Source organism: Polypterus senegalus, chromosome 5, assembly GCF_016835505.1.
Source record: "Polypterus senegalus isolate Bchr_013 chromosome 5, ASM1683550v1, whole genome shotgun sequence".
NCBI classification, from domain to species: domain Eukaryota; kingdom Metazoa; phylum Chordata; class Cladistia; order Polypteriformes; family Polypteridae; genus Polypterus; species Polypterus senegalus.
Genome location: NC_053158.1, coordinates 3,268,091 through 3,285,143, shown reverse-complemented (window position 1 = coordinate 3,285,143; position 17,053 = coordinate 3,268,091). Strand labels below are relative to the sequence as shown.

The 17,053-nt window shown below is 39.9% G+C and overlaps 1 protein-coding gene across 1 annotated transcript in view; it reads right to left on the bottom strand.

The window, feature by feature from the left end:
* Window positions 1-206: 206 nt before the first annotated feature.
* Window positions 207-17,053, bottom strand: part of LOC120530111 (metalloreductase STEAP2-like) — a 49,275-nt gene continuing 32,428 nt past the window's right edge. Inside the window, exon 5 of the mRNA XM_039754287.1 lies at window positions 207-1,294. Within this exon, the coding sequence (XP_039610221.1) occupies window positions 1,010-1,294 (285 nt within the window). The 3' untranslated portion in view covers window positions 207-1,009. The remainder of the gene's footprint in view (window positions 1,295-17,053) is intronic.

Sequence of the window (17,053 nt, the reverse complement as noted above, 5' to 3'; positions counted from 1 at the left end):
GCAGGGTCTGTTAAAGCTCATTGTGGCATTACTTGTGTGATTTTGGGCTATTCAAAAAATAAACTGCATTTTATTGTATTGTATTGTAAAAGCAATGGGCTGCCCCTTGTGATGATTACGGGTGTCACATTTAAGATTTATGTGATCAGTTATTCAGTGTTTAATATTTGTCATTAATTTAGACCACCTTACAGAGATCTCTTTTGAACGTCAACATTAAAGCGTGTTGTTCAGTTGATTCGAGACAAAAATGCCAACTTAAATCCAATGTTGTTTCAAGCATAACAATAAAATGTAAAAATGTCCAAGAACTGAGTACTCTTTAGGCAGTGAAACATATCTGCATACATTTACTGTTCACATATTTGAATCCAATTCTATTGTCTATATGGCAAATCCTTTTCTTTTTTGTTATACAATTTTAACACAAAGGGCTGCGGGTGAGTGTGCTGGTGCCAGCCACCGAGGAAGACTGCAGATACAACCTCAAAGCAGCTCAGACCGAAGACGTATTTAACATTTTCTGCTAGTTTTCAAGCTCTTCTTAATTTCTGAAACGAATCAGAATGACGTTTGCAGCAGTAGATTTGTCACGTAAGGTGGGAGTCCTGCGGCTAATTGCTCAGTCAGGCTAATCAGATTTTTTAAAGACCACCACAGGTTGCACCAAAACCAAGCAGTTTGCATGTTTTGTCTTTCACCTCCATGATTTCCTTCAGACACTGATTCAGTTAACCTAAAACTGACATAAAGCAAACCTACCAGAAAGAAAACATGTACAAAAATAGCACTATGGGAAGTACAAGGAGTTGTGTTTGCTTCAGATTTACCTGATGATTACGTCTACATGGCACAAAGCAAACGTAACACACGTCTGTCTGATTTAACAGCTCGATGTCTTCAATGGGCCGGGGTGGCAATTGAGTGTTTGAGCACGTCGGGTTACATTTACACAGTATGTTAACTGGGTTGACTACAAGTTGTTGTTGTTGTTCAATTTTATTTCTTCTCACATGATGGTAACTCTTTCTGGAGAGACTTGCGCCGCAGTCCCAGAAAGATCCTCTCTGCAGTGACTGTTCTCCCAGCCTCGGCGAATCCTTCGAAGCCGTCTGTTCATACAAGGCAGTAACAGGAATATTTTACCTAATATGACCGTGACGGGTAAAACCAGGGCCAAGATAAACGTGGGGGGCATGTAGAACTTGTAGCATTCGACCTCAAAGGCCCGCTTCCAGCCGAATATGAGGACGTGAAACGTGCTTATGAGCAGAGCCACATATCCAAGGGTCGACTGTGAAAACAAAACAAAAACAGAGCATTAGCGCTTAGTCTCATTAGCTGGCGGCCATTTTTGTGATCACATTTGTGCCACGTGAGCACCAAATCTACGTTTCTGCAGTGTACAACATGCTGTTTATTGTAATAGAATTTTCCCTTTACAGACATACGTCACTCGAAATGATATTTTTTATGTTACTATGTAGCGGTAGCGGACACTAAGATTCACACCATCCAAAGACGCTGATTTACTTATTTTATTACAGGGACCCCAGGAGCACATCCAGCCTTCACCCGGCACGCACAGAGACACTGATACGCAGCACAATAAACCGATGAATAACAATGAATATATTAATCAAATAACAAAAAAGAACAAACAATATTACACAAAAACGTGTACATGAAAGCCACCCCAGTTCCCCAACCACGATGATTATCTATTGTGTTCATCTGAGAAGTCCTGGAGGCGCAGGTGCCAAAGCACTTTCCAAAGTGGCCCACTAGAAGGGGATAACACCGTCAAATACCCTGATTAGACACCTAAATGCCCGCGGGAAGTGTTCATAAAAATAAAAGGTTTATTTTAACAAAAATTAACAGAGTCCAAAGGAGATACCTGAAGAGGCGAGGTAGACACAGCAAGCAAGTCCCAAAACAGAATGTCAAGGTATTGGTCAAAACAGAATGGAAGTTTAAAAAAATATTAATAAACACCATCCTGATACAAAATCCTGAGGCAAGGTCAAAAACAGAGCAAGGGTTCAATATCTGGAAAATCACAATGCAATAGCAAAACACACGAAAACACTCCACTGCCAAGGGCGTTCAATGAAATACCTTCCCTTAAGGTGCACGGCTGTTCCTGGCATTAATTGGCAGGTGGCCCCGCCCCTTGGGGAGCCACCTACAAAACACAAGGGAGATAACCAAGAACAAGTGAACACAAAGAAAAATGTACATGAAAATATAATGCACAGATTTAGAGATTACTATAAGTCATTATATTCTACTCAGTTTAAAGAACACAAGACTCAATCAAATGCGCTTTTGATACATTATGGATACCACAGCTAGATACTCTAAGTGCAGAGGAAGTGAATAATCCTCTGACATTATCTGAATTACTAGACACTATAAACTCACTTCAGAGTGAGAAAGCAGCAGGTCCCGATGGCTACCCTGCTGAATTTTATAAAAAAAAATTCAGTTAAGTTAGCTCCCCTCTTATTAGCAACATTTATCAAGGCTAGAGACAAAACATTGTACCTCAAACGTTTCTCCAAGCATTAATTACCATTTAATAAGGACTTATTACAATGTGCATCATACAGACCAATTTCACTTCTGAATAATGATGTTAAGATACTCTCCAAAGTCCTAGCTAGAAGGATTGAGAAAGTGCTTCCTTCGGTATTACTGTGTTTCTTCGAAAATAAGACCGGATCTTATATTCATTTTATCTCCAAAAGATGCTCTCTGGCTTATTTTCAGGGGATATCTTATATTTATTCATGTACAACAATATATATTTATACAAATACAGTCATGTCATCTTCTTCTGGAATATCGTCATAACTCTCCACATTCAAACCCTGAATTCCAGCCTGAATTTCTTGCTACTCCAGCCGCTTTTAGGATCCTCCAGGATCGATGTGCGCGCTTCGATGTTTGATGAACGGTTCGATGTAGTGAAGCAAAGTGCCGACGTACAAATGCATTCATTTTGCTTTGATATTCAAGCATCGCATATTCCCCAAAGTAATGACATGATACGTTATAAAAGTCTCACATACCATCTCCTGCGCCGTCTTTTTTTGCACCTTCACAATACCATCAGAATGTACAGCAGCGTACTTGACGTACGTCAACATACATAATGAAAATGTCTATTTTATGATTAAAGTGGAAATTTCAGCTTTAAACTCTAAATGTCCACTTTAACCTCGTAGTTTACTTTATCATTAAAGCAGACCGTCGTAAACGTCATCTTAAAACCGACCCAGTTGTTAAATCGCTACGCGCTTATGGGGCTTCCTCTGGACCTGACAGCAGTGGCAAGCAGCATCGCCACACAGAACACATTAAATTTACGAGATCCCAGCTCTCTGCACATTTAGAATTCTTAGATTTATACTTGATAGCACTTTCACGATGAAATGCATTAAAATAAGTACTGTATGTTACATTTTACAGATAAATCGTTAACTTGGTTTAAATAATGAATACTGTTAATAATAACTCATATGGGGTGGCACGGTGGCAGAGCAGTAGCACTGCTGTCTCGCAGGGAGTCACGTCCCTTGTGATCCCTGCCTGGAGGTTGCATGTTTTCCTGGTGGGTTTCCACAGCGTGCTCAGTTTCCAATCCAAAGACATGAAGGTTTAGAGATTTGGTGAATCTACAATGACGTTAGTGTGTGTGTGTGCTTGTGTTCACCTTGCGATGCGCTGATGCCCCATCCAGAGATTTTGTTTCTGTCTCGTGCCGATGCTGCTGGAATGGGCACATTCCTTAATTGATGGATGTAATCATTAAACATCCTTTTCAGAGATATTGTGGCAAGGTGTTCTCGGAATTTAATGGATGTTTCGGGCACACGCGGCGCATCACGTGAAGTATAAACCCGGCCTTAGGAGCCTTACTTTTCAGCTGACGATCTTGACTAGGGCTTATTTATGGGGTAGGTATTACAAGACCAAACGGGATTTGTTAAAGGTAGACATTTGGTTTGCAATCTTCAATGCCTATTTAATGTAATATAATCACCCATGAATTCTAACACTCTGGGGATCTTATTATCTTTGGATGCAGAAAAAGCATTTGATATGGTCGAATGGAATTACCTGTTCACCACTTTACATAAATTTGGGCTTGGCCTGAACATACAGTATGTGCATTGATTAGACTACTGTATGCCAGTCCAAAAGCACCAGTTTGTATTAATAACAGTATTCCAGGGATTTTCAGAGAAGGTCTTGAACAGAAAATATCGCTATATGCAGATGACATGGAACTATATACAGTGGAACCTCGGTTTGCGAGCATAATTCGTTCTGGAAACATGCTCGCAGTCCAAAGCACTCGTATATCAAAATGAATTTCCCCATAAGAAATAATGGAAACTCAGAGGATTCGTTCCACAACCCAAAACTATTCATATAAAAATGATTAATACAAAATATAAAGTAAAAATACATAAAACAAATTAACCTGCACTTTACCTTTACAAATAATCATGGCTGGTGTGAGTGAGTTTCTAAACTCATGTGGGATTCCACCCAACAGGATGACACGCGAAGAGCGCCCCAAAGCAATCGCAGTCTCCCAACGCTGTAGCAGTTAAGCCGTATAAGCACATCCAAAAGATCGCAGAAATGCTATAAGCGCTGCTGTCGATGGGTGTTACAAGGAACATTATAAAGATCCCGCTACAATAAATAACAGCGCTGTTGCTGTTTCAAGCTGAATAAAGTTGGTGTTGTTAAAGTACTGAGACTGAGCTTTGTGTTTTGGGGCGCAAGATGGGGACTCGCACTTCACAGCACACACGTACGCGTGCACGCACACACACACAGTCACTATGCTGTAGTAAACAGTATACGCCGTTACGGATGTTGACTATATGAGTGAGGCACACAGACTCAGACGGAGAATAGGAGACGATTGCCCTCAAGAGAAGAGAGAGAGAGAGAGAGAGAGAGAAGAACCATCAGCTCAGTTGTGATCACATGACGCTCAGCAGACAAAGTGTATCCATACTACTCGTATTGCAAGAAATCGCTCATTTATCAAGTCAAAATTAATTAAAAAATTTAGCTCGTCTTGCAAAACACTCGTAAACCGAGGTTCCACTGTATATCTGACCCACAAGAAAACATTACATCTACAGTGGTGCTTGAAAGTTTAGGAACCCTTTAGAATTTTCTGTATTTCTGCATAAATATGACTTAAAACATCATCAGATTTTCACTCAAGTCCTACAAGTAGATAAAGAGAAACCAGTTAAACAAATGAGACAAAAATATTATACTTGGTCATTTATTTATTAAGGAAAATGATAGAATATTACATATCTGTGAGTGGCAAAAGTATGTGAACCTCACGGATGATCAGTTAGTTTGAAGGTGAAATTCGAGTCAATGGGATGCCAATCAGGTGTAAGTGGGCACCCTGTGTTATTTAAAGAACAGGATCTATCAAAGTCTGCTCTTCACAACACATGTCTGTGGAAGTGTATCATGGCACGAACAAAGGAGATTTCTGAGGACCTCCCAAAAGAGTTGTTGATGCTCATCAGGCTGGAAAAGGTTACAAAACCATCTCTAAAGAGTTCGGACTCCACCAATCCACAGTCAGACAGATTGTGTACAAGTGGAGGAAATTCAAGACCATTGTTACCCTCCCCAGGAGTGGTCGACCAACAAAGATCACTCCAAGAGCAAGGCACACGTGTAATAGTCAGCGAGGTCACAAAGGACCCCAGGGTAACTTCTAAGCAACTGAAGGCCTCTCTCACATTGGCTGATGTTCATGTTCATGAGTCCACCATCAGGAGAACACTGAACAACAATGGTGTACATGGCAGGGTTGCAAGGAGAAAGCCACTGCTCTCCAAAAACATTGCTGCTCGTCTGCAGTTTGCTAAAGATCACGTGGACAAACCAGAAGGCTATTGGAAGAATGTTTTGTGGACAGATGAGACCAAAATAGAACTTTCTGGTTTAAATGAAAAGCGTTATGTTTGGAGAAAGGAAAACACTGCATTCCAGAATAAGAACCTTATCCCATCTGTGAAACATGGTGGTGGTAGTATCATGGTTTGGGCCTGTTTTGCTGCATCTGGGCCAGGGCGGCTTGCCTTCATTGATGGAACAATGAATTCTGAATTATATCAGAGAATTCTAAAGGAAAATGTCAGGACATCTGTCCATGAACTGAATCTCAAGAGAAGGTGGGTCATGCAGCAAGACAACGACCCTAAGCACACAAGTCGTTCTACCAAAGAATGGCTAAAGAAGAATAAAGTGAATGTTCTGGAATGGCCAAGTCAAAGTCCTGACCTTAATCCAGTCGAAATGTTGTGAAGGACCTGAAGCGAGCAGTTCATGTGAGGAAACCCACCAACATCCCAGAGTTGAAGCTGTTCTGTACGGAGGAATGGGTGAAAATTCCTCCAAGCCGGTGTGCAGGAATGATCAGAAGTTACTGGAAACGTTTAGTTGAGTTATTGGGGGGTCACAGCAGATACTGAAAGCAAAGGTTCACATACTTTTGCCACTCACAAATATGTGATATTTGACCATTTTCCTTTATAATCAAATGACCAAGTATAATATTTTTGTCTCATTTGTTTAACTGGTTTCTCTTTATCTACTTTTAGGACTTGAGTGAAAATCTGATGATGTTTTAGGTCATATTTATGCAGAAATATAGAAAATTCTAAAGGGTTCACAAACTTTCAAGCACCACTGTATATACACTACATAGTAATTAACACAAAGTCAACACAGTCCAGTACAACAGAAGCAGATAATGATTTGTGAAATGAAATCCCTGTGAGCAGCCCTGTAAAAGAAACATCAAATTTTGTCCTACCAGGTTCCTGTGAGGATTGGTGATGATTCCCTCAGATAAAGACAAACCAACCAAGATAAATCTACACTGAAAACTTCGTAACATACGCGGAGTCCCAAAACACTTTAAAAATAGAGGGGGATCAGCGTCAAAACCCCAACTAAACGGCCAAAGGGCAGTGACAGATCTTTATAAAATAAAAGTTTTATTTTAATAAAACTCTTTAAACAAAGAGCACAAACAAATTGCCTGAAAAGCAAAAAGTAATTCAAAGTAAACAAAGTTCCAATACAGAATCCAAAATCGTAGTTAAAAACAGAGCACAGGGTCGAGAATATCCAGGAAACATAGAAAGCAATAGCATGGTACAGAAACACAAGAAACACTCCCCGTCACCAGCACATTTGTAATGAACCACCAGGAACTATGGAAGGCCCTCCCATAAATAGGGTGTAGGGTCATTCCTGACAGTGATTGGCAGGTGGCCCCGCCCCTTGGGGAACCACCCACAAAATACATGCGACTTAACCTAGGTCAGTACCACTTGGGAATAAACACAGAAAGATGTACATAATACTTAAAAGAAACATTTAAAACCAGACACTCTACCAGGGGCATCTGTAATAGAAATTTAATTCAAATTAAAACAAAAATATATCAGCAGTTCAGAAAGAACCATGCAGTTTTAAATGCTGTTTATTGAACATTCGCTCTCTTGGCACTAAAGCTGTTTTGGTAAATGATATAATATTAAGTACAAAATCTGATCTGTGTCTTCTTACTGAAACCTGGCTTAGTAAATGTGACACTGTTCCCTAGCTGAGGCGTCACCAGATGGATACTGTTCCTTCATAAGTCTAGAGATTCTGGTCGAGGAGGAGGCCTTGGAATAATTCATTGTAACAAAATGCAAATCACTCCTAAAAATTTAGGCAACTTTACATCCTTTGAGGCATTCATTTTAAATATTAAAACAGATTCCAACACAATTATAGTGCTAGTCTACAGACCACCAGGGCCATATTCATTGTTCATGACTGAATTTAGCAACCTTCTGTCTGATTTGGCTATAAATTATGATCACGTAGTTCTGATGGGGGATTTTAATGTACACATTGGTGTGGAAACTGACACTTTTAGCAAATGTTTTACTTATTTGTTAAATTCAGTAGGATTTTGTCAGATTGTCAAAGGTCCAACTCATAATCATAACCATACATTAGATTTAATTATAACTTACAAAGTTGAAATTCAAAATTTAAATATTACTCCATTAAATGTAGTTATTTCCGATCACTTCTTAATTACGTTTGATTTAGTTCTGCCCATGCCAGCGCACTCGCAGATTAAAACAAAGACAGTGCGACATCTAGATTGTAATTCTGCTTCAAAATTTATAGATACCTTGAGTAAGTCGAGTGTAATTGTGGAAAACCATTTAGATCAGTTAACATCAAATGTAAACGTGGAAAACAATTTAGATCAGCTAATATGAAATCGCTCATTTATCAAGTCAAAATTAATTAAAAAATTTAGCTCGTCTTGCAAAACACTCGTAAACCGAGGTTCCACTGTATATCTGACCCACAAGAAAACATTACATCTACAGTGGTGCTTGAAAGTTTAGGAACCCTTTAGAATTTTCTATATTTCTGCATAAATATGACCTAAAACATCATCAGATTTTCACTCAAGTCCTAAAAGTAGATAAAGAGAAACCAGTTAAACAAATGAGACAAAAATATTATACTTGGTCATTTATTTATTGAGGAAAATGATCGAATATTACATATTTGTGAGTGGCAAAAGTATGTGAACCTCACGGATGATCAGTTAGTTTGAAGGTGAAATTCGAATCAATGGGATGCCAATCAGGTGTGAGTGGGCACCCTGTGTTATTTAAAGAACAGGATCTATCAAAGTCTGCTCTTCACAACACATGTTTGTGGAAGTGTATCATGGCACGAACAAAGGAGATTTCTGAGGACCTCACAAAAAGAGTTGTTGATGCTCATCAGGCTGGAAAAGGTTACAAAACCATCTCTAAAGAGTTTGGACTCCACCAATCCACAGTCAGACAGATTGTGTACAAATGGAGGAAATTCAAGACCATTGTTACCCTCCTCAGGAGTGGTCGACCAACAAAGATCACTCCAAGAGCAAGGCACACGTGTAATAGTTGGCAGGTCACAAAGGACCCCAGGGTAACTTCTAAGCAACTGAAGGCCTCTCTCACATTGGCTAATGTTCATGTTCATGAGTCCACCATCAGGAGAACACTGAACAACAATGGTGTGCATGGCAGGGTTGCAAGGAGAAAGCCACTGCTCTCCAAAAAAAACATTGCTGCTCGTCTGCAGTTTGCTAAAGATCACGTGGACAAACCAGAAGGCTATTGGAAGAATGTTTTGTGGACGGATGAGACCAAAATAGAACTTTTTGGTTTAAATGAAAAGCGTTATGTTTGGAGAAAGGAAAACACTGCATTCCAGCATAAGAACCTCATCCCATCTGTGAAACATGGTGGTGGTAGTATCATGGTTTGGGCCTGTTTTGCTGCATCTGGGCCAGGACGGCTTGCCTTCATTGATGGAACAATGAATTCTGAATTATATCAGAGAATTCTAAAGGAAAATGTCAGGACATCTGTCCATGAACTGAATCTCAAGAGAAGGTGGGTCATGCAGCAAGACAACGACCCTAAGCACACAAGTCATTCTACCAAAGAATGGTTAAAGAAGAATAAAGTGAATGTTCTGGAATGGCCAAGTCAAAGTCCTGACCTTAATCCAATCGAAATGTTGTGGAAGGACCTGAAGCGAGCAGTTCATGTGAGGAAACCCACCAACATCCCAGAGTTGAAGCTGTTCTGTATGGAGGAATGGGTGAAAATTCCTCCAAGCCGATGTGCAGGAATGATCAGAAGTTACCGAAAGCGCTTTAGTTGCAGTTATTGGGGGTCACACCAGATACTGAAAGCAAAGGTTCACATACTTTTGCCACTCACAAATATGTAATATTGATCATTTTCCTTAATAAATAAATGACCAAGTATAATATTTTTGTCTCATTTGTTTAACTGGTTTCTCTTTATCTATTTTTAGAACATCTGATGATGTTTTAGGTCGTATTTATGCAGAAATATAGAAAATTCTGAAGGGTTCACAAACTTTCAAGCACAACTTGTAATTTGATAAATATTGTGTATGTCTTTATTTGTAACTTAGACAATTCAATGTAATATTAGTGTCTAATTGGTGAGAAGCTTTCATGTTTAATGACCCCCCTTTAGGACAGACTGGAGAATTTTATTGCATGGTTGGTGGAGGGGCCTAAAACCAGTGTGACAAATCTCAAGCCTCTTTTTCAATCAATCAACCCCCCCAACAGGAAGCCAAACTACCCAGCTGGCAAGCTTCACTCAACACATGTTTTTTTTTTTTTTGGGGGGGGGGGCAGGTGTGAAAATAAGCCAGTAACTGGGGAACATGTCAGACCAGAATTCTGTTGGTCTAAAGTTGTCTCTTTGGGATTGGTTTGAATCCGAAGCTATCAGTGATACCAAGACGCCCCATTGGCTGTAGGATCTGAACAGAGAATGTATACCTTTGGTTGCTTTATCCCTCCCTCACTCTCTCGGACACCATCACAATGAATGAGAATCTCTCACACTGAAAAGAAGACAACACTGAGAAGCACAAGTCAGCAACCATGTTGAGACAGGCATGCGGCCTGTCCTGAAGAACGCTGACCAGAAATGATGATTTGACTTGAAACATTTTAAGTAACAAACAAGTCCGTGTGCAGCCTGAAACTACATACAGTGGTACCTCGGTATACGTCCGCTTCAGAATAAGTCCAACTTGGTATACGTCCTGTTTGGACGCGAAAAATTTTATTTGGTATACGGCCTTTGTTTGGAATACAACCAGCGCTAGAACACCGCATGTGCGCTACCCTTGTTTACTCCTCTTGAGACAAAGCCACGACTGTCCACGAGCGTCAGTACACCAGTTGCTAGCATTCAGTGAAAAACCCGCACTATAATTCTCTGTGAATTTTCACATGATTTTGTGTTTTTTCGCGTAAATTTAAATTGGTTGTTGAAAAGTGTGAAGGTGTGATGCGTATCCGGGACTTGGCTGCTGCATACCGAACGACGGTATCTACGACTGTGAATTAAAAAATAAAGTGAGGTTAAATTTTCATTTATTTCATCTAATTGCTTTTGTATTTATGTATTTTGGTATTAAGCAGTGTTTAAATTATTTTATACAACCCCATCAATGCATAATATGCCAATAACAATAGAATTTTTTTCATAGGAGCGGATTAATCATTTTCCCATTGTTTCTTATGGGAAAAAATTGTTTGGTATACGTCCTGTTTGGTATAAGTGCAAGGATCAGGAACGGATTAAGGACGTATACCGAGGTACCACTGTATCAGCATTTATCAGGTTGTATGGTTGCCAGTGTTCACTTGTACTTAATTTTTTGTTATTACGTATGAATGCAGCAAGACAACGACCCTAAGCACACAAGTCGTTCTACCAAAGAATGGCTAAAGAAGAATAAAGTGAATGGTCAGGAATGGCCAAGTCAAAGTCCTGACCTTAATCCAGTTGAAATGTTGTGAAGGACCTGAAGTGAGCAGTTTATGTGAGGAAACCCACCAACATCCCAGGGTTGAAGCTGTTCTGTACGGAGGAATGGGAGAAAATTCCTCTAAGCCGGTGTGCAGGAATGAGCAGAAGTTACCGGAAACGTTTAGTTGCAGTTATTGGGGGGTCACACCAGATACTGAAAGCAAAGGTTCAAATACTTTTGCCACTCACAAATATGTGATATTTGACCATTTCCCTTTATAAATAAATGACCAAGTATAATATTTTTGTCTCATTTGTTTAACTGGTTTCTCTTTATCTACTTTTAGGACTTGAGTGAAAATCTGATGATGTTTTAGGTCACATTTATGAGAAATATAGAAAATTCTAAAGGGTTCACAAACTTTCAAGCACCACTGTATATACACTACATAGTAATTAACACAAAGTCAACACAGTCCAGTACAACAGAAGCAGATAATGATTTGTGAAATGAAATCCCTGTGAGCAGCCCTATAAAAGAAACATCAAGTTTTGTCCTACCAGGTTCCTGTAAGGATTGGTGGTGATTGGGAGCATTCCCTCAGATAAAAACAAACCAACCAAGATAAATCTACACTGAAAAACTTTGTAACATGCGGGAGTCCCAAAACACTTTAAAAAATAGAGGGGGGAGGGGTGGATCAACGTCAAAACCCCGACTAGACGGCCAAAGGGCAGTGACAGATCTTTATAAAATAAAAGTTTTATTTTAACAAAAGCTCTTTAAGAGAGCACAAACGAATTGCCTGAAAAGCAAAAGTAATTCAAAGTAAACAAACTCCCAATACAGAATCCAAAATCGTAGTTAAAAAAACAGAGCACAGGGTCGAGAATATCCAGGAAACATAGAAAGCAATAGCATGGTACAGAAACACAAGAAACACTCCCCGTCACCAGCATTTACACAAATAAATGATACAAAATTAGAAGCAAAAGACCAGAAACATGACTTTGAACCCCAGCCAGGGGGGAAATGCTGGATGAAACATGAGGAGAAGCAGGCACAGGGCAGCACATACGTCCAGACGAAACTGAAATCCATAGTAGTGGCCGTTTGTAATCCAATGGTGTGTGTGATGAGTAGAAACAAAACTTACAGATGATCGCGATTCCTTGGCATCTTTATGATTCCTATTCAAAGACCGCACCTGATTAATTTTTTTCCCAGCAACCCCTGCACCCTCTGAATCTGCCCAATAAGTTTATACCAATGGGACTGCTGGGAGATGTAGACCATTTTAAGTAAGGCTGGTATAACTTATTCCATGAAGTTTGTAGTGATGGTGTGTTATCTAATTCAGAAAAGAGATAACATACAGTATTCTATGATGGAACAGGTATGGATGGTGACCTGGACAAAAGCAAACACTGCAGCAAACCCCAACATCTTGGGGGGTGGCAACAAATTTGTGTAGCTTGTAAAATAAGGGACAGCTGGATGGAATTAAGCTAAATGTTGGGCCAAGTTTAAGTGGCACGCGCCCGCTTGGTGTACACAGTGCCTGTACTTTCACTTTCATAAATGTCACTCAGCGGGTAATGGTGCTCACTCAGTAACATTGTAGTATGATGACTGCAGGTGGGGTGAGGAAGGGTTTCCCACTCCTCGGGTTTATTTTCATCAATGGCTGTAGGCAGAGGTTTGAAGTGTGCCACTGTGATTTGTGAGGTTTATTCCATAGACTTTACTTTATTAAAACTGGTAATTGAGACCATAAATAAATAGAGCTGAAGTCATGTGTACCAGCTGATAGGGTGATAGAAAGAGAGAAGTGGAAGACGACTCAAGCAGGCTATTTAAAAAGTGCTGATGTGCTCCCTGTTGGGTGACAATCAATATATGGCCAGGGGCCACCATCTACTCTTTACAGCGTCCCTGTAAATGGATCCATGATTGGCAAATGTGTGTTCTTATTTTGGAACCTGAAAAGTGTAAAGCTCCGGCAAATGCACTGAACATTAGAGTTCACCTACAAACAGATGGAAGACATTGCTAAGAAATATTCCTCCTGCACTCTCAAAAGGGCCTGAGCTGACTGCAGAAACCCCCGGAAAGATATAATATATACAATAGTGAGGGATGCCATACAAGGACTGCCAAAACTGAACCAAGATCCTTACCTGGCTGGGATGCCCATGGCGTAAAAGGACCAGGAAAGACAGTTCACATGAGGCATTGTCTCTCCTGAAATGCTAGATGGCAGTCCCTCTGGGTTTCAGTACCACCCCAGATTCCCACAGGGCACACTGGGAATTTGAGTGCATTGAATCAGCCATGTTGTGTTCCGTGGGTGCCACCAGGGGGTGCTGAGGGTACTAGCAAGGCCTATTTTGTCAAGCTCCATCCTCAGTCAGAAGTGCTTTCAAGCCACAGTTTCGGTACACCGAATGTGTTCCCGAGTGTTACATAAAAGGAGCTGACCACCGCAACACAGAGAGCCAGTCAGGAGGAGAAGGAGGAAGACAAAGCTTGCTGGAGAAGAGTAGGAGAGGCGACAGTGCTGTATAGATAATTAGAGCTGGTTGTGATGTGGGAAATGATTACCTCAGTAAGAGTTTCACACAATAAAAACTCTTTATAGATAGTGAACTTCTGTCCAAGCCTTTGTGTTGGGAGTTTGGAGAACTTTAGCATCTCCTGTGGACCACTATATACATACTATATATGTGTGTGCGTGTGTGTGTGTGTATGTATATATATATGTATATATATATATATATATATATATATATATATATATATATATATATATATATATATATTTATATATACTGTACATTATTATTATACTTCTACAACCCTTTGCAGTCCCTTAACTGTCATAAATGGTGCTCCTCAGATGACAGCTACCAACTATGTCACCTAATGGATTGATGAGCTCCACACAAAATATTTCAAGTACAATACTGGTGTTAGTCATCTCAAATCTGGGGGGAGTATAGGGGAGCAATGATGAAATTAGTTCAGTAAAGTAAGAGAACTAGACTGTAAATATTCATGTGATATGCAAGTACAATGGCAAAGCTCACACTTCTTATCACAAGGCACATCACCAGGGCCAAAGCATGTGAGCTTAGTGACATCAGATTAGCAAATGAGCAAAACATTTAATAAGATGTAGCAGACCAAATGTATTAAGAATGGGCTGTTATAGAAATTTTCTGTGAAGGTACTGAAAATTACGGTATAAAAACAAGCACTCATATAACAGGAAGATGTCACTCCTAGTCATTAAAGAAGATAAAATGTTCATTTCAATGTGTTGCAATGATATGCTCTGCATTTTGAAGTTAAAATGCCTGTATGAATGAATTTATTTTCTCCTTCCACCCTCTCTTGATTGACTTGCTCATAAAATCAAAGCAGCACTAACAGCAGCCTCTGCGTCAAAAAATTTCAACACATCTGAAGAAGTGTGAAAAACTTGCAATCCAATGGCATGTTCAAACTTCATAACACGTGCAACAGACAGGAAATGGCACAAACGCCTGGGCGCCATGCCAGCCAGACGTGTCCTGAATTGTTAGGGTCCATATTGTGTCTAATCGACAAACCACTGCTCTGTGTGATAGATAGATAGATAGATAGATAGATAGATAGACAGATAGATAGATAGATAGATAGATAGATAGATAGATAGATAGAAAAGGTGCTATATGATAGATAGATAGATAGATAGATAGATAGATAGATAGATAGATAGATAGATAGATAGATAGATATGAAAGGCACTATATAATAGATAGATAGATAGATAGATAGATAGATAGATAGATAGATAGATAGATAGATAGATAGATATGAAAGGCACTATATAATAGATAGATAGATAGATAGATACGAGCAGTAATATAATCAGGACTAATCAATGTCCATGACTGGTGATCTTTTGCTGAATGGCCTGTTCTCGTCAAAATATTTCCAACATTCTAATGTTCTAAAGTCCTGAACTTTACTTCCAGAGTGAGATCCAGGAACATGATGCTGGAACAGACTACTATTATGACAGGACACACTTTTTGGCAGTATGCTCTGGTGACCAAAGCCTCTGTCACACTACATGACTTTCCCACAAATTTTCTGTCTTAGCCTTCATTTGCATAATCTTAGCCACCTGTTTACAGTCGTGTCTCATATTTGTGACATTAAATCGTTTAGTGTGACATTCCCAGTGATTTAGTCTTCTTATTGATCTGTGACAAAAGTCCTAGAGATGGGCTCCTGTTGAGTAAGTGAGATCTTACAAGCAGTGGGGGTTCAGCTGGATGTTCAGTGCAGACAATTTGGCCACAAGGAGAGAAGATCAATGGGTGTTTTGGACAACAGAAACAGAAGACAGCTTGGTGATTCTAAAGTTTCATTTTATCGTAAAAGTAAAAGAAAGATGGAGACAGTGGCTGAAGTCACATTATCTGGAAAATATTTATACAGCCATTGGCCTCATCAGCCACTTGGTTGTGGAAATGCAGCTAATTTGTGATACTTTTGAAATTTTAAGCCACACTGAGAAGTTTCTTTCTCTGTGATTCCTGTTTATGTCATCTGACATCAAGGAGATGAGATCCAGCGACTACAATTGTTAAGATTTGAGATGCTCTCTGCCTGAATGTCGTGTCGTGTGCCCCCGGCCTAAGGCACTGGGTTGCCAATTTAAACTCTGCCACTAACTCACTGTGTTCCTTTGGGCACGTGACTTAAAGGGTCAGTGGGCTGTTTACAGAAATAGGAAAACGATTGCAGTGCACCAGGAAGACACTTTGAGACCCTGCACTGTTAGCTATGAAACGGTACCATTTACAACAACCTTTGATACTTGAAGGACAGTAAACTAGAACCAGTGACTGTGACAAATTGTGACTCGTTCCTGTTCAGTGGAGCTTAGCCAGTAACAAAAGAGATGAAATGCAATCCAGAAAACTGCTGACTCTGATGCTGAATAAAAAGCCGAGTGAAGGGAAAGGAAGCTTAATGAGCTAAAATAGAAAACAAACTCACTCAGAATAACATGGAGGGTGTTGGGAATGAACTGGGCATCATTACTGGACTCGAGCAGTCCAGGGCTCAAGTGCTCAAGGATGTGGACAAAGCTAACGCCATGAAGCAATTCTTTAATAAATTTTCCCTCCCACTGCCACCTTCTTCCAGTGACCAGCCATCCCACACCAATCCTACTACAGCAATAACTCCTACCGTGTCTATCTATCTGTGTTATTGGGAATTTCCTCTTAGGACAGGCCATACTGGCAATCTTAAAAACGAGGAGAAATAAAGAGAAAAAAACTCATGAGGACCGACGCTCTGCTGCTCTTCAAAGTTTTAATTAAAAGTCGACTGAAACTCGAATTTATGTACCCCAAGCTAACAAACAATTTAGAAATGTTCAGCAACATGTGGGGGACACTACAGGTAATCTGGGCTTTGGAGGGGGGCAAACTGGTGCTCTTCTGGGAATGAAAAGTATTGATGGGCATCAACAACATGTTCTTATTATTGTGCGGAGTAGGAAGAGTGTAAAGGGGGAGTAGTGGTAGTCTGATATATGGCT